The sequence below is a fragment of the Vulpes lagopus genome, chromosome 5, assembly GCF_018345385.1.
Source record: "Vulpes lagopus strain Blue_001 chromosome 5, ASM1834538v1, whole genome shotgun sequence".
Taxonomy (NCBI): Eukaryota; Metazoa; Chordata; class Mammalia; order Carnivora; family Canidae; genus Vulpes; species Vulpes lagopus.
Window position 1 is genome coordinate 8,634,556 of NC_054828.1, and position 22,635 is coordinate 8,657,190.

The window sequence follows — 22,635 nt, forward strand, 5'->3', positions numbered from 1 at the left end:
ACAGAATCTGGTTACCCCATGGTCTGCCCAGATCCTGATTTCTGGATGATTCAGATCCTGGAGTTCAGGTAACTGGTAAACTGAATTCAATCTAATTTTTGAGAAGGCCTGAGTGTTCTCTTCTTAGCCAACATACAGCCCACCCAAGTGCCCTTAACTAAAATGTTAAATGGCTGGCTTAGTTGGTGGAGCATGTGACTCTTCATGTTGGAGTCGTAAGTTTGAGCCCCATGTTGGGTGTAGAGATAACCTTATTTATTATTTTTATTTTTTTTAATTTTAAGATTTTATTTACTTATTCATGAGAGACACAGAGAGAGGCAGAGACAGGGGAAGTAGGCTCCATACAAGGAGCCCGATATGGGACTCAATCCCAGGACTCCAGGATTACACCCTGAGCCAAAGGCAGACACTCAAACGCTGAGCCACCTAAGCATCCCTAGAGATCACCTTAAAAAAATAAACTAAAAGGGATCCCTGGGTGGCGCAGCGGTTTGGCGCCTGCCTTTGGCCCAGGGCGCGATCCTGGAGACCCGGGATCGAATCCCACATCAGGCTCCCGGTGCATGGAGCCTGCTTCTCCCTCTGCCTGTGTCTCTGCCTCTCTCTCTGTGACTATCATAAATAAATAAAAATTAAAAAAATAAAAAATAAAAAAAAAATAAAGACTAAAATATTAAAAAAAAAAAAGTTAAATGGGAAGGGCACCTGGCTAGCTCAACTGGTGGAGCATACAATCTCGTTCTTGGGGTTGTGAGTTCAAGCTCCACACTGGATGTATCAATTACTTAAAAAAAAAAAAAAAAAAAAATTGGGGCAGCCCGGGTGGCTCAGTGGTTTAGCGCCGCCTTCAGCCCAGGGCCTGATCCTGGAGACCCAGGATCGAGTCCCATGTCAGGTTCCCTGCATGGAGCCTGCTTCTCCCTCTGCCTCTCTCTCTCTCTCTGTCTCTATGTCTCTCATGAATAAATAAAAAAAAATCTTTAAAAAAAAATCTAAATGAAAAAAAATAAAAAATTGTGTATGTTAATAGTATAACTTAAGTATATTAATATAAAAACAAAAAAGACTAGAAGAGGAAAAAAAGCACAATAAACCAAATCAAATTGCCAAAGAAGAAAAACCAGCCAAACTACCAATTGCTAGAGAACAGAAGTCTAACAATCATCACATCACATCACATTATTTCCTTATTTTCTGTGAGGAAATTGAAGTAAAATCCATGGTATCTGGTATCCCCAGTGTGTCTGGTATATAACGTAACTTCTCAGATTATAGATACATTGATAGTAGCTACTTCCTCTTAAAGAATTTTATTTTATTTTATTTTATTTATGATAGTCACAGAGAGAGAGAGAGAGGCAGAGACACAGGCAGAGGGAGGAGAAGCACGCTCCATGCACCAGGAGCCCGACGTGGGATTCGATCCCGGGTCTCCAGGATCGCGCCCTGGGCCAAAGGAAGGCGTCAAACTGCTGCGCCACCCAGGGATCCCAGCTACTTCCTCTTAATGTGGCCCACACTGAGAAGTAGACAATACCTGATCAGAGCCCAATGAGTTAATTCCTTACACCAGAACTAGCAGTTTTAAAAACCCCCTCAAGATTCACACGAAAAGAATAGTAAACTGCTTTTGAAAGAGTTGAGACCTTCTACAGCTCCATGCTCTCTAAGCTTACCTGCTACATTGACCTATATTTAGAATTTGGTTTCAAGGGCTGTCTCCTATTCTTCTTTCCAATAGGTTGAGCTCTTTACCCTGGACTACCTTTGACTTTTTTTTTTTTTTTTTTTAAGATTTTATGTATTTCTTTTTGGGAGTAAAAGTGGGAGCAAGAGAAGCACACAGGGGGAGAGGGAGAAGCAGATTCCCCACCAAGCAGGGAGCCTGATGAGAGGCTCGATCCCAGGACCCTGAGATCATGACCTGAGCTAAAGGCAGACACTTAATTGACTGAGCCACCCAGGTGTCCAATCCCAGACTACCTTTGATTGTATATGGTTGGAGTCAACTCAGCCTCTTATCCCTTTTAACATTCCCATTTCTGACAACTAGGTTGTCTGGCTTCTGATTGAGCTGAAGGGGAAGGATGGGGTGGGGCAGAGGGAGAATCACTAACTCACAGTAGCTTCAATGTCTGGGCCCAAGCCAGCCTGATCCTCAACAATGGGTATGGGTCTCAACTGTAGCAATAGCTACCTCAGCCACTATTCCTCCTCAAGGTGATATGTGAAACACTGACAAGTTATCTCCTCTAGGATCAAGGGCCCTAATATTCCCTTACCACTCCTCATAGGACAACATTTTCTCAGGAGGTTGGCTCTCTGTTTCTCAGACTGGGTGTCCAAAATGGAACATAATGCCATGAGTGTGGAACAGTAAGACTATAGTGGAATTCAAGCCTAATTTACATTTATCTTAATTTTTTCTTCTTAGTTTTGGCCACATTTCAATCTATTTCAGGTTAGATAAAATTTTAGTTATCTTACCAAAAACATGTATTGGTTAATTATTCTAGTTTTGTGTTATCTGCAAATCTGATAAATACATTTCTTCGGGCAGCCCGGGTGGTTCAGTGGTTTAGCGCCGCCTTCAGCCCAGGGCCTGATCCTCAGGACCCAGGATAGAGTCCCACGTCAGGCTCCCTGCATGGAGCCTGCTTCTCCCTCTGCCTGTCTCTGCCTCTCTCTCTCTCTCTCTCATAAATAAATAAAATAAAAATCTCTTAAAAAAATACATTTCTTCATTTTCATCTATGCTGAAACAGTATGTAGAATTGGATGGGGCTGAGAATAAGAGGTCTGTGGACTAATACCAGTACTCTCCTTCCAGGTGGGGGATAGTTCTTAATGATCTTCTCTGGCTACAGCTGGCTTAATCACCTATTAATCTAAGTACCAGGATTAATTGTCAAATGCCCTGATGAAATCAATAGACCCAACTAGAATTTCTGATATACAAAGCTTTAAGAAAGATGAAGTGAGCTTGAGTACAACTTGAGCTGAATAAGACTGAGAATTTACTGTGGCTCTGAATTTCATTATATATTATTTTTTTCTTTTTGAAGATTTATTTACTTGGGAGAGCAAGAGAGAACACAAGTAAGAGAGGGCCCAAGCTGGGGGAGGGGCAGAGAGAGAAGCAAGCAAGGAGCCCAACATGGGGCTTGATTCCAGGACCCTGAGATCATGACCTGAGCTGAGGGCAGCCGCTTAACTGACGAAGCCACCCAGGAGCCTGAATTTCATTATATATTCTGGCAAAACATAACTGGATACCAAAGGTATCCAACCATACTGAATCAGAGTCCAAGTTATTTTGCTAGATACAGACCAAATTTACCTTCAATAGGGGCACCTGGGTAGCTCTGTCAATTAAGCATCTGCCTTCAACTCAGGTCATGATCCTGGATCCTGGGATTGAGTCTCATATCCGGCTCCATGTTCAGCAGGGAGTCATCTTCCCCCTCTGCCCTTCTCCCTCCTCATGATCTCTCTCTTTCAAATAAATAAAATCTTAAAAAAAAAAATTACCTTCAGAAGAGAGGACCAGGAGTTAGTTACTTCCTCAATCAAGTGAGCATATGAAATAGACCAGGCTAGTTGGACAACATGACTGAAAGAACTGAGCAAGCTATGAACTACAAGTTGTGTTGTTACAAAAAGAGTCCAGGGGCGCCTGGGTGGCTCAGTGGTTGAGCGTCTGCCTCTGGCTCAGGTTGTGATCATAGGCTCCTGGAGTTGCATCCCCACAGGGAGCCTACTTCTCCCTCTGCCTATGTCTCTGGCTTTCTGTGTCTCTCATGAATAAACAAATAAAATCTTAAAAAAAAAGAAAAGAAAACGGAGTCCAACACGGCATCATTTTTCTTTCCTTTTTGTTTTTGTCTTTTTTAGAGAGAGGGAACGGCAGGGCAGGCAGTAAGAATGGCTGAGGGAGAGAGAGAGAATCTTAAGTTGGCTTCACATCGAGCACAGAGCCTGACATGGGGTTCAATCTCACAACCCTGAGATCATGACCTGAGCAAAACCGAGTTAGATGCTTAACCCACTGAGCCACCCAGGCATCCCAATGTAATTTATTTCTGCACTATAAACTCTGAAAAATGTGGAAGCACCACGCAAAAGAAAAAAAAAAGTGTATCCAATTTAAGGTAACAGGTCTTGAGATAAAATAAGGCATTAGAGAAAAATTTTCCATGACCCAGCAATAAAAGTTAACGAAGCCAACAACTTCTTGTTTAATTCTTTCCAACTCTACAGAGATAATTCTGCTTTCACCTTCATTACACTTTCATATGGTTTTAGCAGGGGATATACCTCCTCTTCTAAGAATCTCTGCACCTGCCAAAGAGGAAAGCAAATGTCAGACAAGAGAAGTTGTAAAGACAAACTTTGATAACTTTTTCAGTATCAGTTTATATTACTGAGAAATAATTTGATAAAACTCTTACTTCACCACTGAACTTCTATTTTCCTCAACTGCCTTTCAGAAATCTGTCCCTAGATATCTGGCAGTTCAACCCACCATGCCCACATGTGCTTCCCCACAAACCAGCCCTGTCTGTTCTTTTAGTTGGTCTTCCCATTGTCTACCCTGTTCTCCAAGCTAAACTCCTCACTGCTTCTTCCCTCCTCTTCATTCAACAAGCTGCCAAGTGGTTAACTCTCTAAATGGCCCTGCAGTCTCCTCATCTGCAACTACCACCACCTCGGCTCAACAACCTTGTCATCTACTACGTGGCCGCCTACAGCAGCTTCCTTGCTGGTCTCCTACCTCCAGTTTGTCTTCCAACTTTAAATCCTGTAACTAGGGCAGCCCCGGTGGCGCAGTGGTTTAGCGCCGCCTGCAGCCCAGGGTGTGATCCTGGAGTCCCAGGATCGAGTCCCATGTTGGGCTCCCTGCATGGAGTCTGCTTCTCCCTCTGCCTGTGTCTCTGCCTCTCTCTCTCTAAATCTTAAAAAAAAAAAAAAAAAGGAAGAACAGGACTAAAGGTGCAAACTTCCACTCATCCACGCATGAGGGGTAAACAAACCTGGCGGTTACCCCCAGATTTCACCATGGCCATGATGATGTTCTCTGTGGCCATGAAAGGTAGCTCTTGCCGAATGCGCCGCTCAATTACCTAGAAGAATGAACGGAGGGCTAAGGTGGTTCAAGGTTATAAAGTCATACACACAGTAAAAGATCTAGTGCGACAATACACACAAGGACATGAACTGCCTTATTTATGAAGACAGAGAGTAGAATGGATCATTTTCATCCACACTGTATTTTTCGGTTTTCTTTCTAATCCAAAGTATTACTTTGATTTAAAAAAGGAATATTGAGGGGATCCCTGGGTGGCGCAGTGGTTTAGCGCCTGCCTTTGGCCCAGGGTGCAATCCTGGAGACCCGGGATCGAATCCCATATCGGGCTCCCGGTGCATGGAGCCTGCTTCTCTCTCTGCCTGTGTCTCTGCCTTTCTCTCTCTCTCTCTCTCTCTCTCTCTGTGACTATCATAAATAAATAAATAAAAATAAAAAAAAAAAAAGGAATATTGATTTAAACAAACTTTTGAAAGTTGCTTCATTTGAAAGATTTCTAAAACCTGAACTTTGCTAAATTTCAGTGCCCAACCTCAAGAGCCAAGTACACAATGGAAATGAACCCATTTGCCTCAGGTACTTAAAAACAGGCAAAGGAAATAGTCTGCCCTGCCAGTCACACCAGAGCTGAGGATTCATGCTCATAAACAGTGTAAGCCAATTCAAAGTATTTACTTTTTTCTGTAAATGTGTCTATTATGGATTTCAGAGTTAGTTCTCTAGAGCTTACGTCACCACCTTAGGAATGAGCTCTGGTTGGGAAGAACTGTTAGACCAGAATGCAGCTCCCCAAACACACTCACTATAAAGCAGGAAAATATTTCACTGCCCCTCCCACATTCCAATCCTTCTCCTTAAGATTTTACTTTTTAACTGAGGCTTCTTACTTTAGGGTATACCACCAATCCTTCAGAAATGTTCTGCAACGTATTCAATATGGCATCTGCAGTGAGAAATGCCTCAGCCAAACAGATACGTCTGGAAAGCAAACAGCCAATTCAGTTATCTCTTTAAACAAATATCAATTTTAGTGAAAAGTAGGGTGTGTCCCCAGAAGCTGTGTGACTTGTCATGCCACATGTACTACGTGGACAATTTCCTTTAATCTCATGACTTCAGCTACCCCCATATCCTGATGACCTCCAATATCCTGATCACCCCACAAGGGGTGTCCAGATCACCTGCTTACAAGCCAGATCATATACTCCACTGGAGAGCTCCACCTGTTTGATCTCTGGGTACCTCAAACCCCAAACTGGATTCAGCCACTTTTTCACTACTTCCTGCTCACCAGGTCAAACCCACTCTTTTTCTCCCTGTGGCTGCTCCTGTCTCAGTAAATGGCACTAGCACCCCATCCCTGATCTTAATACTCACTCTAGTCCACCACCAAGGCCAGCCAATGTGTCCCTGATTTTACCCATATCCTTCCTCTCTGATCACTGCCAGTGTGGACTTGGATTTTTTTTTTTTAAGTAGCCTCCTAACTCATTCTAATGAGATCTATGTCCCCTTACAACTGATTCTCCAAATTGTTGCAGGGTGTTTTCGCTGGTACATCTGATTAGGTCACACCCTGCTGAAAAGTATTCAACAGCTGACTTATTTCCATAAGTGTTTTATTCCCTGGGTTACACACAGATCCCAAGATAGCTAGCTTTAACTATATATCCTTTTCAGATCCCAGTACAATGCAAGCAAACCATAGTAACATGAAACTGCTTTAAAAAAGTATAGGGGTGCCTGGCTGGCTTAGTTGGCTAAGCCGCCGCCTTGGGCTCAGGTTATGATCTCAGGGTCATGGATCAGTCCCTGTACTGGACTCCCTGCTCAGTGGGGAGTCTGCTTCTCCCTGTACCTCCACCCCCCTCCCTGCTTCTGCTCTCTCTCAAATAAATAAAACCTTAAAAAAAAAAAGTATACACATAGGGGTGTCTAGCTGGCTCAGTGGGTGGAGCATGTGACTCAATCTCAGGGTTGTAAGTTCGAGCTCCACATTGTGTATAAGAATTACTTAAAAACTAAAATCTTTAAGTATAAACATAAAGCAGAAAACTATGTGTATGTTGGTACTGTATTCATAGCTACAAATTACTTCTGACCCATCTCATAACCAACCACCACATAATCATGACAAGACACCAGTTGATACCTCACCTGCCTTTAGCACAGTAACTAAATTCCTTTTCAAGGCTTACAGGGCTGTTCATAAATTAATTGTGATCTGTAATCGTGTCCCATCTCATCTCTTGCCACAGACACTTTATTCCCTAGTACTACCTGACTACTAATAACTCCCTAACTATTCTTTCTCCTGCCCTTATGCTTTCATATATGCTTCCAATCTTGGTTTTTTTTTTTTTTTTTTTTAAAAGACCTATTATCTTTATTTATTTATAGAGAGGGAGCTGGGAAGGGCAGCAGGGGAGGGAGAGAATCTTAAGCAGGCTCCACACCCAGTGCAGAGCCTGACACAGGGTTTGATCTCACAACCCTGAAATCATGACCTGAGCCAAAATCAGACCTTAACCAACTGAGCCACCCAGGTGCTTCTTATCTTATCCTAAAGGTCTTTTTAAAATGCTTGTATTTCTTGGTCTTAAAGCATCACCTCCTCTGTGAAGCCTTCCCTGACTCCTCTACCACCACTACCACTACCACAGAGATTATCTTGTACCCACTCATCCTAACACTCATCCCACTGTTCTACGTTCCTGCCTCCCTGCTATACTCCAGGCTCAGTGGGCACAGATGCTCAAAATATCCACTTGCTTCTCCTCTTCTGGTCCTCCCCCCATCTTGCTGTACATGTACATGGCATCCCCCTTCTACTGACCGATTGGCACTATCATCCAGTGTGCGCTCAAACCACTGCACAGATGCCGTCTGCAGTGGGTCCATGATAAGGGTCATCAGGTGCCGGGCAAGACTGCAGCACCTCTCTGAGCGCATAGGATTCCGCTTGTAAGGCATCGCACTTGAGCCTGCCACATACAAGGAGGAGAAGCAAAGGCAGAGAGACTTCAGAGAACAGTGAGTGCCCAAGTATGCTGCTGGGTGAACTATTAACACACCACTCACAGGCCTCCTAGCATCTCTGTAGTGCTCCCATATCTTCACAGAACACTCACCAATCTGCTGTTTTTCAAAGGGTTCCTCCATCTCCTTGAGGTTTGCCAGGAGTCGTATGTCAGTACAAATCTAGGAGGAAAGGGCCACAGGCATCGTCCCACACTGCTGGTGCACAGGACTCTGGGAGCAGGCTAGCCTGATGGAGGAGGTGAGCACGTCCTCTCCAAGAGTTCCCGGAGAGTAATAGCTCACTCAGACTTCCGGCTCCTGAAGAGCAGGGATAACAAGTAAGGGAGCATGGAAACACTTCTGTGAAACACTGCTGAAGATAGAGCAAGGAAAGATAATGCAAGATGAGCTTTAGTGTAAACACTGGAGCTAGTCTTGCCCTTTAATGTACCTTAATTTAAAAGGTATTACCTACAGACCCCAGATGGTAAAAATGAAGTTTGACATCTCTTGAAAGATGTGACTAAATAAAGGTCCAAGGTCGGGCAGCCTCTGTGGCTCAGCGGTTTAGCGCCGCCTACAGCTCAGGGCGTGATCCTGGAGACCCAGGATCAAGTCCCACGTCAGGCTCCCTGCCTGGAGCCTGCTTCTCCCTCTGCCTGTGTCTCTGCCTCTCTCTCTCCTCCCTGTGTATTCTCACGAATAAATAAATAAAATCTTAAAAAAAAAAAAAAAAGTCCGAGGCCAATACCATCTCTCTGAGGTGTGCAAAGCTCTCAGCTCCACTCCCAACAAACTGCTACCACCACTCACCTTGTGCACAGATGCCCCCAAGCTAGCCAGCACAGACAGCACCTCAATATCTACTTTTCGTGTGTAAGTCTGTCCTGTGATGATGAAAGCCCTAGAAATCAATTGAAAAGAACTGTAAGTGAAAATATTTCAGTGCTTGGCTGAGAGCATGCAACTCTTGATCTCAGGGTTAAGTCTGAGCCCTCTATTAGTGTAGAAATTACTTAAAATCTGAAAAAACAATTTTTTTTCTTCAAAATGTGACTGTGTCAAATAAATGAGCAAAAACAGATCTTAAGCAAAAGCTTGGTCTCACTGATATATACTTAGTCACACTGAGCCCAGATGAACTCAATGATATGTTCCTGGGACAAACTGTTCTTCCACCCTTTTTACTAACCCCCAGACCTAAGAAGGAAGCATGGGCCTGTGTACCCAAGTCCTGTCACACAGCCTGATGGAAATGACTGGAAGGAGGAGCCATGGTGAAACCTTGTGGCCCTCAGTGGAAATGATCAGATTTAGATGAACCCACTGGAGAACCTCGACATGGGTGAGATTATCCTAAAAATCTCAGAAGTAAACACTTGCCTTCTCCTTGTAGACTGCAAAAAGATAGAATCTAGACTATAAGAAAATAAAACCCAAGCCACAGATAAAAGGAAACGGGTAGAGGACAAAGGAAGAAAAAGTTAGGGTCAAATCTATCAGTACACTGAACACAAGCCTTCCATCACTCAGGAGGGGAAGCCAACGCTTTTCCCCCATTTACCTACCTATTAAATCCGGCCTTTTCTGTTACCATCTTGTCAAGCTGCTCTACCTTGGAAGAAAAAGACATTTCTGTAGAAGTCCAAGTATGACCTGTATGAGAGCATCTCAATATCCTGCCCAGGTTTCAACCCTTGGTACCCGTTCCAGTCCAAAGACTCCACTTGTCCCAAAATCAATCTCTCCTCCTATCCTGAAGGTCAGCTTTATCTCTGATGCTCTCACCACTGAGTTTCCATGTCCCCTGGCTGCTCTCAGAATACCTTCTGTTCATCTCCCTCGAAGAGCTGCAGGAAGCTGGCCTGAGTGCCAGTCGTGCCCTTTACTCCTCGGAAGCGCAGGTCATCTTGGACACGCTTTAGGTTCTGGAGATCCATGCAAAGATCCTGAATCCAAAGACAGCAACGTTTCCCAACTGTGGTCAGCTGAGCAGGCCTGAAAAAGACCCAAAAAGGACACATGGAAGTCTCAAACCAAGAACTTACTTCATAAAAGCTTCACTGCTTCTTCAAATAAACTGCTACCTCTGGAAAGGGGAAGAATTAAAGAGATAGAGAAACCAGGGTAAACAAAACCAGAGCTAAGAAGTTTCAGCAAATAAGGATCCTTCATAAAATTTCAATGATTATAAAACTAAAGGTCTCCTAATATACTTCTTTATCATCAAGAGGCAATGTAAGGGCAGGGACAATGTCTGTCTTGTTTGTTCCCAGACTCTGGCAAGTTAAATACACTCAGGTAACAAATATTTATCAAGTATCCAATGTGTTCTGGTTTCGAAAATACAACAAATAGGGTACCCGGGTGGCTCAGCGGTTTAGCACCGCCTTCAGTCCAGGTCGTGATCTTGGAGACCTGGGATCAAGTCCCATGTCGGGCTTCCTGCGTGAAGTCTGCTTCTCCCTCTCTCTGCCTGTGTCTGTACCTCTCTTTCCGCTTGTCTCTCATGAATAAATAAATAAAATCTTTAAAAAAAATATGAAAATACAACAAATAAAACAGACAAGGCTCCTATCCAATGGAGTTCATATTGTGATGTAAACAAGTAAACAAAGTAACTATTGATTTTTTTGTCAGAAATATGAAAACATAAAATGAGGACACTGGAGAATGCTACTCTAGACTGCCAGTGAAGGAAAGCCTCTATGAGACCAGATCTGATAAGAGGTTAGCCATGCTGTGGAGAACCCCAGAACACACACAACCAAGGGTCTAATGTACACCTGGTGGCTTTGCTCCCTGTTCCAAGTCTAAATCAATCCCTTGTAGGTCTGTTTCTGAACACAAAACTTAATTACGAATACACTGCAATAAAGCTGGAGTTCTAATACATGACCTAGCTCATCCCTGATGCATTTTCTCTCCCACTAGGCTAATGACACAAACAGCTGGCAACATGAAGGCACACCACAAGCACAATATATCCCCAAATATCATAGTAGTTTTCTATCGAACTCTTGCTAATAGATTACTAGTATAAGTGAATGGCTTTGCCTGGATCTGTTCACAGCAGCACTGTACATAACAACCACAAAGTAGAAACAACCCAAATGTCTATTAACTGAAGAATGGACAAACAAAATCTGGTATATCCACCATTCTGGCTATAAAAAAAAACAAAAAAAAAAACAAAAAACCTACATGCTACAATATGGATGAACACTGAAAACATTATATTAAGTGAATAAAGCCAGTTATACCAAGATGAATATTGTATGACTCTATTTAAATAAAATGTCCAGAAGAGGCAAATCCATAGACAGAAAATAGATTGTGATTGCCAGGAGGAGACATTGATTGCCAGGAGGGAATGGGAGTGATTGCTAATGGGCATAGGTTTTTTTTTTTTGAGGGGTGATGGAAATATTCTGAAATTATGTACTAGTGACTTTGTAACTCTGTAAATATATTAAAAAGTCACTAATTACGGGCACATAGTTGGCTCAGTCAGTTGGGCATCCGACTCTTGATTTTGGCTCAGGTGGTGATCTCAGGGCAGTAGGATTGAGCCCCATGTCAATCTCAAGTGGAGAGTCAGCTTGAGATTCTCTCCCCCTCTCCCCCTGCACTTCTCCCCACTTGCTCTCTAATAAATCTTTTTTTTTTTTTTAAGATTTTATTTCTTTGATAGAAGGAGGGAAGAGGGAGAGAGAAGGGGGGAGGGGAGGAGGAGAAGGGAGGGAGAGTGCACGCTCACAAGAAGGGGAAGTGGCAGGCAGAAAGAAGAGGTAGAGGTAGAAGCAAACTCCCCACTGAGCAGGGAGCGCAATGCTGCGGGCTTGATCCTAGGACTCTGGGATCATAACCCAGAGCCGAAGGCAGACGCTTTACCCACTGAGCCACCTAAGCACCCCTGAAATAAATCTTAATAACAGCACCACTAATTGTGCACTTAAAAAGGGTGAATTTTTTAGCATGTGAATTATATCTCAATAAAGTTGCTTCCCTTTTATTATTTTTTAAAATATTTTATTTATTTATTCATGAGAGAGAGAGAGAGAGAGAAAGAGATGGCAGGCAGAGACACAGGCAGAGACAGAAGCAGGTTCTATGCAGCCTGATGTGGGACTCAATCCTGGGTCTCCAGGATCAGGCCCTGGCCTGAAGGCAGCGCTAAACCGCTGAGTCACCCGGGCTGCCCCTGCTTCCTCTTTTAAAAAAGGTTTATTAAAAAAAAAAAAAAAAAGGTTTATTTATCTGAGAGAGGGAAAGAGGGACATCTGGGTGGCTCAGTGGTTGAGCATCTGCTTTCAGCTCAGGGTGTGATCCTGGAGTCCTGGGATCAAGTCCCACATTAGGCTCCCTGCAGGAAGCCTGGTTCTCCCTCTACCTGTATCTCTGACTCTCTCTCTGTGTCTCTCATGAATAAATAAAATCTTTAAAAAGAAAGAGAGAGGGCAGCCCTGGTGGCTCAGCGGTTTAGCGCCACCTTTGGACCGGGGTGTGATCCTGGAGACCCGGGATCGAGTCCCATGTCAGGCTCCCTGCATGGAAGCCTGCTTCTCCCTCTGTCTGTGTCTCTGCCTCTCTCTCTCTCTGTGTTTCTCATGAATAAATAAATAAAATCTTTTTAAAAAACAAATAAATAGGGCAGCTCCGGTGGCGCAGCGGTTTACCGCCGCCTGGAGCCTGGGGTGTGACCCTGGGGACCCCGGATCGAGTCCCACATCGGGCTCCCTGTGTGGAGCCTGCTTCTCCCTCTGCCTGTGTCTCTGCCTCTCTCTCAATCTGTGTGTCTCTCATGAATGAATGAATGAATGAATGAATGAATGAATGAATGAATAAATGCATAAAATAAATAAATAAATAAATAAAATAAAAAGAGAGAAAGAGAAAGAGCAGGGGGAGGTGCAGAGGGAGAACGGGAACTCTGAAGCAGACTCCCACCACACAGGGAGTCTGACAGAGGGCTCAATCCCAGGACCCTGAGATCATGACCTGAGCCAAAATCAAAAGTCAGCCGCTATACTAAGCCACTCAGGCACCCCCAACCTTTTTTAAAGTGTGCTCCATGCTCAACATGGGGCTTAAACTCACAACCCTGAGGTTGAGAGTTGTATATTCTACAAACTGAGCCAGCCAGGTGCCCCAAAGCTGCTTTTTAATTACAGGGACTGACCTATAATGAGATGATACCTATGCATCGATAGTTTTTTTTTTTTTTTTTTAAGATTTTATTTATTTATTCATGAGAGAGAGAGAGAGGCAGAGACAGAGGCAGGGGAGAAGCAGGCTCCTCAAAGGGAGCCTGATGTGGGACTCGAGATTCTCTCTCCCCCAGGATCACACCCTGAGCCAAAGACAGATGCTCAACCGCTGAGCCACCCAGGCACCCTTCATCAATACATTTTCTAAGTGTTTAAGGCCTGCTAACTGTGGCAGCAGGTACCTCTCATCACACTATACCCAGAGGAATACTGGGATGCGTGCATTCTCTGATCACTCTCCAATAGTCACAGGAGAGGAAGAGAAGTTACAACTCTAGTAATGCCAAGAAGCCAGCAGAAGGCAATATGTGTCACGGCCAACCCCTACACACTGCACAATGACTCCTCATGAACAATTTCTTCAGGTTTCTGCTACCAGTAAATGCATGCCCTAACTTTGATGAAGATTAAACTCAGCAGACTTTCCTAAATTATAGAAAATAATATCCTTGTTGCAATAGCAATACCCCATCAAAACCTAAGGCAGATGTTAACACACCACTACTGAAATACCATCATTAGAAATCTGCTACTAATATTCCAAAAATGACATTCTCTGTTTTGAAAAGGATTTATCATAAAAATGCTTGCACATTTTAAAAAATCAGAAATATAAAATATAGGGAAAATTTTAATTATCCTATTATCCCATAAACTAGAGAAATCAATATTTACATCTTGGTGTAATTTCTTCCAATCTTTGTACAATCTACCATGTGTAATTTTTTCCCATAATGTTAACCTGAGCATATTTCCACAATATTAGTCTTACATGCATCATTTAATGGCTGCATATTATTCCAGTCTATAACCATACTATATACTTTACCTTCTTGAATTACTCTATCATTGTGGCCATTTAGATTGTTTCCAATGCTTATTATCAAAATTAGTATTTTGGGCAGCCCAGGTGGCTCAGCGGTTTAGCGCCACCTTCAGCCCAGGGCCTGATCCTGGAGACCCGGGATCAAGTCCCATGTCAGGTTCCCTGCATGGAGCCTGCTTTCTCCCTCTGCCTGTGTCTCTGCCTCTCTCTCTCTCTCTGTGTGCCTTTCATGAATGAATGAATAAAATCTTTAAAAAACAAAAAAACTAGTATTTTAACAAACATCTTTGTATATAGGCTTTTTGCAAAATTTAGATTACTTTCTTGGGCAAGAGTCTCAAAAATGGAAGACTAAATCAAGGAGCATGAATGCGGGATCCCTGGGTGGCGCAGCGGTTCGGCGCCTGCCTTTGGCCCAGGGCGCGATCCTGGAGACCCGGGATCGAATCCCACGTCGGGCTCCCAGTGCATGGAGCCTGCTTCTCCCTCTACCTGTGTCTCTGCCTCTCTCTCTATCTCTGACTATCATAAATAAATAAAAATTAAAAAAAAAAAAAGGAGCATGAATGCTTTCTAAGGCTCTTGATTCATGTCTCCCAATGTTCCCCAAATGAACTCTTATGAGTATAGCTTCTCAGATAGGGACAAGGTTCATTCTTCATAAGCATCCCAAGTTATTTGCTTAAATTATGTTTTGAGAGTCTTCACCTCCAGGCTTCCATGGAGAAGGTAAACTGAAAGAGGAAATGAAAGTCAAATGCACACAAACAAGCCCACAACCCATGAAGTAACCATATCACTTACTGGAAATGTGTGAAACCTAAGGTAGGAAGATCAGCTCGTTCCTTAGCAAAGTCAGCAAGCCGAGAGATCACTCTAGCAAGCTATAAGAGAGACCACATAGTAAAGAGTAAGTTTAGGGTGAGCTCGTTACATAATCAGGAACTAAACTTTTAGACAATTTAATAAAAAATTAAATCTCTAGGCTGTGAAAGGCAGAGGCATTATCTTTTCATCTCTGTATCTCAAAGTGCCTTGAAGAGGGCAGCCCTGGTGGCTCAGCGGTTTAGTGCCGCCTGCAGCCTGGGATGTGATCCTGGAAACCCAGGATCGAGTCCCACATCAGGCTCCCTGCATGGAGCCTGCTTCTCCCTCTGCCTGTGTCTCTGCCTCTCTCTCTCTCTGAATAAATAAATAAATCTTAAAAAGAAAAAAAGTGCCTTGAAGAGTTCAAAGTAACCAGTGTTCAACCAATGTTGAACTAGTTGCCTACCTCACTATTAGCAACCCTCTGTGCAAGCCAGAAGATGTTAACAGAAGTTGTTCTTTTCAGATTACGGTTTTAAAAGCACAGCAACCTAGACAGCCATACTTCTGGGATCTCTGAGGAACAACTACCAAAAGAGTCATGAACTTTTTGTGCACAATTTTAAGACGACTTATATACTCATGCAGAAAAACAGGACAAAATCATAAATCTGACCACCTATTTCAACAATAAGCTGCTGGCTAACTTCCTTCATTTAAAAAGCTGTGTTTTAAAAAGCATTCACTTAGCACATTTTAACCCAAAGAGAGACAATTAGTTCTACAGAGGAGATACAGGATCATTCATCTGAGTAAAGGAGAATCTATTTAATATTCACATTGCACTGATTTATTAGGAAGTGATGCCCATCTCCTATCATGGGGAACCCAGGGCTGGCAAACCTTACCTTTGGCAAGAGCAGGTCAATCGCATTTCTAAGAATAATCAGGTCCTGCAAAGGAAAATGTAGTGGTCTCATATTAGACAGCTTTGCCCAAACAATATTATTACATAACACTTTTAGGCCATCACAACTGGGCTTCTCAGCTAGCTGCCTACCTCACTATTGCAACCCTCTGTGCAAGCCAGAAGATGTTAACAGAAGTTGTTCTTTTCAGATTGTGGTTTTAAAAGCACACAACCTAGACAGTCGTGCTTCTGGGATCTCTGAGGAACAAAACCCTTATGCTAGTAAAGGCCTATATATGTGGTATCTAAAACGACAACAGTTTACGGTTTTAAAAGCACAGCAACCTAGACAGGAACTGGAAAACAGTTACAGGGCAACCCTCATCCAAGATACTGTGATGATGTCCAGGTCAACAAGCTCTAGATCTTCCCAAAGAGGAGCGTCTGAGTCTCTGAGAAGCTTCCAGGGGGCACATTTCATTAGTTTCACCTCCGTTGTTCACATCTATAACCGCTAACAACAAAAAGACATGAATCGGAACATCAAGGTTTAGGAAATCTGAAGCCATTCTGGAGGGAAATAAGAGATTTATTTCAGGCCAGTCAGTGAGATAATAATTGCTGGGTCTGACCTCACACGTAAAACAACTATATTCCAAGTAAGATGACTGTTGTTCTTTCTTTAGCTGTCCTTAATTATGTACCATTTGAGACTACAAGTATTTGGGGCAACTTAAAAATTAGTGGCTTCTGGGGATCCCTGGGTGGCTCAGCAATTTAGCACCTGCCTTTGGCCCAGTGCGTGATCCTAGGGTCCCGGGATCAGGTCTCACATTGGGCTCCCTGCGTGGAGCCTGCTTTTCCCTCTGCCTGTGTCTCTGCATCTCTCTCTGTCTCTCATGAATAAATAAATAAAATCTTAAAAAAATCAGTGGCTTCTTTCTGAATTGGAAGCATATCTGGGATCGAACTTCTGGTCCTACAGCACAGTGTAAAGCACAGCTTTGAAGTCATTCTCCCTGGACTTGTATCCTCCTAGCTGTGTGGCATTAGGCACGTTCTTCAGCCTCTCTTTAAGTGTCCTCAGTTGTAGAGACAGGGTTCATAAACCCAGATCCAAAAGACTACATACTCTGATTTCATTTATATGTTATTATCAGAAAAGGCAAAACTACAGAGGAAGAGAACAGCTCAATGGTCGCTTGGGCTGGAAAGCAGGAGTGAGAACTGACTGCAAACAAGCATGAGAACTTCTGAGTGAGGGATGTGTCACAAAACTGGAGTGAAGAATGTACTGCATAAATTTACTAAATTCATTGAATTATACACTTAAGATGGGTAAATTCATGGTATGTAAACAACACCTCAAGAAGCTATTGAAAAACAGAGCTAAAAGGGGGCACTGAGCTAGCTCAGTTAGTAAGATCGTGTGGCTCTGGATTGCAGGGTTGTGAGCTCGAACCAAATGTTGGGTGCTGGGTCTACTTAAAATCTTTAAAAAAAAGAATAGAGACAAAAGCAACTCTCTTATGTTTGTTGTGAATAAATGAAGCAACACATACAAAGTGCTCAGAATACTGCCAAGCACCAGTAAACTCTAGGAAAATGTGATTATTACTTTTTCATGTTTGACGATAAGCTGCTTCTACTAATTGTTTTGTGAAAGAACCATAACGAATAAAAAAAGAATAATTATGCAATCCTTTCTTTTTTTCAGAAGTACAGCAAAGAGTTATAAAGGACTTTGGAAAGAAAATCCCTTTGGACAGTTACCTTGCCACTAAAACACTACAACCTCGACTTATGTCCAGCCAACCAAGGCATAAACAGATATGTGGTTTATGCTCTGCTGGCCTTATTTTATGGAGATCATTAGGGGCTTATAGTTTAGATTGGAAAGATAACAAAAGCAGAAAATTCCTGAATTTAGGATACTTCCTAAAACTAAAGATCTATGGAGTCACTTCCTCAAACTAGACAAAATCAAATAAAATGTATAAATCCTAAGTGGAAACAAAACAACAGAGGCTCCTACTGTATTGTCTCCAACATAGCAGGAGGTGGCACCAAGATGAATTATGGCAGCAGCTTTCTGGCAGCAGTGGCCAAACGTATGCACATGAGCCATCACATCATGTCGCAACTGTTTCTCTTTCTCAGCTGCCATCTTGAAGTCGATGTTGTCCAGATTTGATTTCATCTCCTGGATTTGTTCATCTGTGATAGGCAAACCCAATGCCTGCAGAACAAGCAAAACAAAATAAATAACCTCAAGTGTCACAATGACTTGAAGTGACACCAAGAAAAAAACTGGTTTATATTAGCATTTATGCTCCACCTCCTAATGCTTCTTTTTTTTTTTTTTCTTTTTTTTTTTTAAAAGGACGAGTTCAGAGGTGAATGGAGATGAGAATCCAGGGGTTGAGGAGGACCTACCTGGAGCTCTGAGTCATGCCCTTCTTTATTTTTTTTTTTTAAGATTTTATTTATTTATATGGTTGGGAGAGAGAATAAGCAGAGGGGAGGGGCAGAGGGAGAGGGAGAAGCAGACTCCCCACTGAGCAGGGAGCCCGATGCAGGACTCAATACAGAGCCAAAAGCACTCAACTAACTGAGTCACCCAGGGGCCCTCCACCTCCCAATTCTCAAATTAAAATTTGGGGCGGGGCTCTGGGTGGCTCAGTTGGTTAAGTGTCACCAGCTTTTTTGTTTGTTTGTTTGTTTGTTTGTTTGTTATGATAGTCACACACACAGAGAGAGAGAGAGAGAGGCAGAGACACAGGCAGAGGGAGAAGCAGGCTCCATGCAGGGAGCCCGACGTGGGATTCGATCCCGGGTCTCCATGATCGTGCCCCGGGCCAAAGGCAGGCACCAAACCACTGCGCCACCCAGGGATCCCAGTGTCACCAGCTTTTGATTTCAGCTCAGGTCATGATCTCAGGGACTTGGGATTGAGCCCTGCAACAGGCTCCCTGCTCAGTGGGGAGTCTGCTTCTCCCTCTCTCTTTGCTACGCCCTCTTGCCACCTCCCTCACACACACACACACCCTAAAATAAATAAATCTTTAGAAAAAATTAAAATAAAACTTGAAGTAGCTAAAAGCACACGGAGGAGGGCACAATATTCTTTTTCCTTTTTAAAAAAAGATTTTATTTACTCCAGAGAGGAAGAGAGAGAGGGAGAGAGCAAGCACACACATGGGGAGGGACATAGGAAAAGAGAATCTCAAGCAGACTCCACAGACTGTGGAGCCCCATGTGGGGTTCAATACCACAACCCTGAGATCACAACCAGAGCAGAAACCAAGAGTCAGATGCTCAACCGACTGAGCCACCCAGATGCCCTGGAGGGCATGATTTTCTTAATGAATCATGGCAAATTACATTCTAAGTAAACATCAAAATAAACAATATAATTCTGATCTTTGTTCACTCTGCCCATATATCACTGCCTGGCTCATGGCTCACATGCTTTGGTCTCTGGTCTCAAATATCATCTCCTCAAAGAGGTCTTTCCTGACTCCACTGTGAAACATCCTTATCTCATTCATCTATCCCTTTAGCCTAAATTTATTTACAGCAGTTATAACCAAATGACATTTTTATAAATCTATTAGCCTGTCCCTCCCCGTAGAATGTATGCTCCCCTAAAGAGAGCTTGTATTTATTGCATACCTCTTAGTGCTTGGCCTGTAAGTGCCCTACGTGTGGGATCTAGGCCACAGCTTTATATTTTAGCCAAGTGGATTTACTTAGAGAAATGAAAATTAAGAAAGTTGCAAGTAGGGATCCCTGGGTGGCGCAGCGGTTTGGCGCCTGCCTTTGGCCCAGGGCGCGATCCTGGAGACCCCGGATCGAATCCCACGTCAGGCTCCCGGTGCATGGAGCCTGCTTCTCCCTCTGCCTGTGTCTCTCTGCCTCTCTCTCTCTCTGTGTGTGTGACTATCATAAATAAATTAAAAAATTAAAAAAAAAAAAAAGTTGCAAGCGGTTTTGCCAACAAATTATATACAGCAAATATAGTAAAGCCAAAAACTTTTACAGAATGTCACTGAGAAAATAAACACATCAACATCTTACATTCTTCCATCACTGGAAAAATTGGGCTAGCAAAAAACAGCTTGCAACCCACAGGCCGCTCAAAACCCAGGATTCAAGTTAATAGTTAATATACAGACTGGTGAAATTCATTCAAACCTCACTGGAGGGATGCCTGGGTGGCTCAGCGGTTGAGCGCCTGCCTCCCACCCAGGATGTGATCTTGGGGTTCCGGGATCAAGTCCTGAGTCAGGCTCCCGGCATGGAGCCTGCTTCTCCGTCTGCCTGTGTCTCTGCCTCCTTCTCTTTCTCTGTGTTCCTTATGAATAAATAAATAAAATCTTTAAAAACAAACAAACAAACGTCACTTGAAACTCTAAAGCATTGGCCCTGGGGAGGATCTTGCATGTTAGGCCTATCTTGTTCAGGATGGTAGCTACTTGCCAGATGTGGCTGTTTACATTTAAAGTGATTGAAATTAAAAAGTAAAAATTCAGTTCTTCAGTCACACTAGTCATATTTTAAGAGCTCAGACACCACATGGGCAGAGCAGCCTTGGATTGTTAGCCAGTGGGTAGGGTATCTCAGGGCTCCTCCCAAAGCAAAGCAGCAGGGGGCGGTGTGGCCAAACTGCTTCCTACCCCGACGCAAGGCATCTTGTTAAAATTCATCCCCTACTCCAGCTTTTCTGCATTTCTCCTAATTTCTTACTCAACTTTTTTCTTACCTACTAAATTATTATGCAATTCATGCTCATTTTGACACCCTAACAGATAATCCAAACGCAGGAGATTATACCAAAATTGTATGCATTTCAGGCAATGTGTAAACTGGGCAGAGGAAAGAACACATATTTAGAGGACCCTACATTTCAATTCCAGCCAGAAGACATTTACTAGCTATGGTGATCCTGCGAAGGCTTCGGGCACCACTATCCTCATCTATATCATGGAGTATCATGTGAAAGAGAAAAGAGTACAAGCCAGTACATGATAAATCACAACACACTATCAATGTCCTCCTCTACCCATTATCGTTATCAGAGCCAATAGTTTATGAAGGCTTTCTGTGCCTCCATTCCACCATCTGTCAAACATCTGTAAAACAGGACTTATCATACAACGTTGTTTTGAGGATTAATGAGCCATTAACACACAAGGTCTTAAGACAGTGCCGGGCACATAGTAGGCATGATAAAAAGTGTCCACTATTCTTAGGTCACTTAATTTTCTGGAGCACAGTGAGGCGAGGGGGAGAATCCAGGAAGAGTCTCCCGTTTGGGGAGTTGCGCTGTACCTCGGTCCCAGGCACTACTCACATTGTTTCCATGTTTACTGATGTCCTTCCAGAGGACACTGCCATCTCGCCTGTTGTGGCACTTTGCCCTGAAACTTTATAGCTCTCTGGATCACCTTCAGTTTCCTTCGACTCCTCCAGGAAGGCCCCTCTGGAGTTATTTCTGAAAGCCTTGGGCTACATAACTCTATGTGCAGCTCTCATGAGAGACCCCAGAAACCCAATCTAATAATCCCCGACCCTGATTCTCCCGCCTCGGGAAAGCGGAACGCAGCCGAGTGGAGCGGGCAGTCCTGTCACCAACTACTCTGAGGCAAGTGGGGAAGACGAAGTGGCCAAGCGCTCAGGCTCTGCACCGAGGCAGGTTCACACCCTGGTCAGGGTCAAGTTACGCGCTCAGCTATCACTGAGGCTTGCCCTCTCCCACAGAACGTGGGGCGAGCACCACCAGGCGTGCCAAGTCTTTATGGGTTAAACGGGAAGAGACGAGGGAAGAAATTAGCGCAGCACAACAGCACGTAGCGAGCGCTCGGTGTCCTTGGCCGGCGTAGTATTCCTGCAGGAAGGGCCGAGATAGATCCTTAGAACCGCAGCGTGCATTTCCCGCCGCCCCCGGGTCTCTAACCTCCCTGAGTCAACACAGGGGAGGCAACAGGTGTCGATTCCCGGGCCTCTGCCCTGACCTTCCTGCGGCCACACCTCCTCAGGAAAGGGACACTCGGCTGAAAATAGCAGCGCAGCTGCCCCCAAGGCCCGGGCTCCCGCCCCCGCTCGGCCCCGAGCCCCGCACGTGCTGGGGCGTGCCCTCCCCGTCCGTCCCGCCTCTCCCCTCTCCCCCGCTCCCCTCCCCGCGCTCCCCTCCCCGCCGCGCGTTACCTGCTCAGCCTCCGCCAGCCACAGCCAGAGCTGCCGCCAGGTCCGGAACTTGCACCTGTCGCTAAACATGAAGCACATCTCCGGGCTGGCGTAACGGGAGGCCAACGGCGAGCAGTAGCTGTCGTGCCCGCAGGCCGCCTGCTGCCCACCGCGGTCCCCAGCCTCCGCCATCCCCAACACGCTACCCTGCTCCAGGAGGTAGGACCAGCGGGGGCGTGGAGCGGAAGTGCGGGGCGGGACTTCCTCCATTTGGAGGCGGGACTTCCTCCCTTGGCCCCGCCCCGGCGGTTTCGGGAGACCTGAGCGCTCAGAGCTGTCTGTGGCGCTTCTCCTGCTTGCTGCTGAGTTTTGACGAGTTTCTCTTCGTGTGCAAGAAATATGTTTAACGTTTCATAAGTTAAGTAGCCACTCTGTGCCTCAGTGTCCCCATCTGAAAAAAGGCCTGCCTTTGGTGCAATGCACAGAGTTAGTGCTCAATAAATGCTAGCCTATCTTATCTTAC

General features: G+C 44.2%; 1 protein-coding gene across 1 annotated transcript; it reads right to left on the reverse strand.

Annotated features, from left to right (window-relative positions):
- Window positions 1-4,211: 4,211 nt before the first annotated feature.
- On the reverse strand, window positions 4,212-22,353 carry ADSL (adenylosuccinate lyase). The gene is made up of 12 exons (XM_041755376.1): window positions 22,134-22,353; window positions 17,959-18,162; window positions 15,922-15,966; window positions 15,011-15,090; window positions 9,937-10,108; window positions 9,679-9,725; window positions 8,924-9,014; window positions 8,221-8,290; window positions 7,926-8,073; window positions 5,977-6,067; window positions 5,037-5,126; window positions 4,212-4,344 (listed from the first exon to the last, which is right to left on the reverse strand). The coding sequence occupies exons 1-12, from the start codon at window positions 22,302-22,304 to the stop codon at window positions 4,258-4,260; spliced, it is 1,296 nt and encodes a 431-aa protein (XP_041611310.1). The 5' UTR covers window positions 22,305-22,353; the 3' UTR covers window positions 4,212-4,257.
- Window positions 22,354-22,635: the final 282 nt, after the last annotated feature.

Bases quoted from the DNA above. Each gene is read 5' to 3' on its own strand.
- ADSL (XM_041755376.1), bottom strand. From the start codon at position 22,304: ATGGCGGAGGCTGGGGACCGCGGTGGGCAGCAGGCGGCCTGCGGGCAC. The intron at 18,163-22,133 runs GTAACGCGCGGC...CTTGTTCTGCAG, and splicing joins GGCTGGCGGAGGCTGAGCAG to GCATTGGGTTTGCCTATCAC. The intron at 9,015-9,678 runs GTAGGTAAATGG...ATTGATTTCTAG, and splicing joins GAAAAGGCCGGATTTAATAG to GGCTTTCATCATCACAGGAC.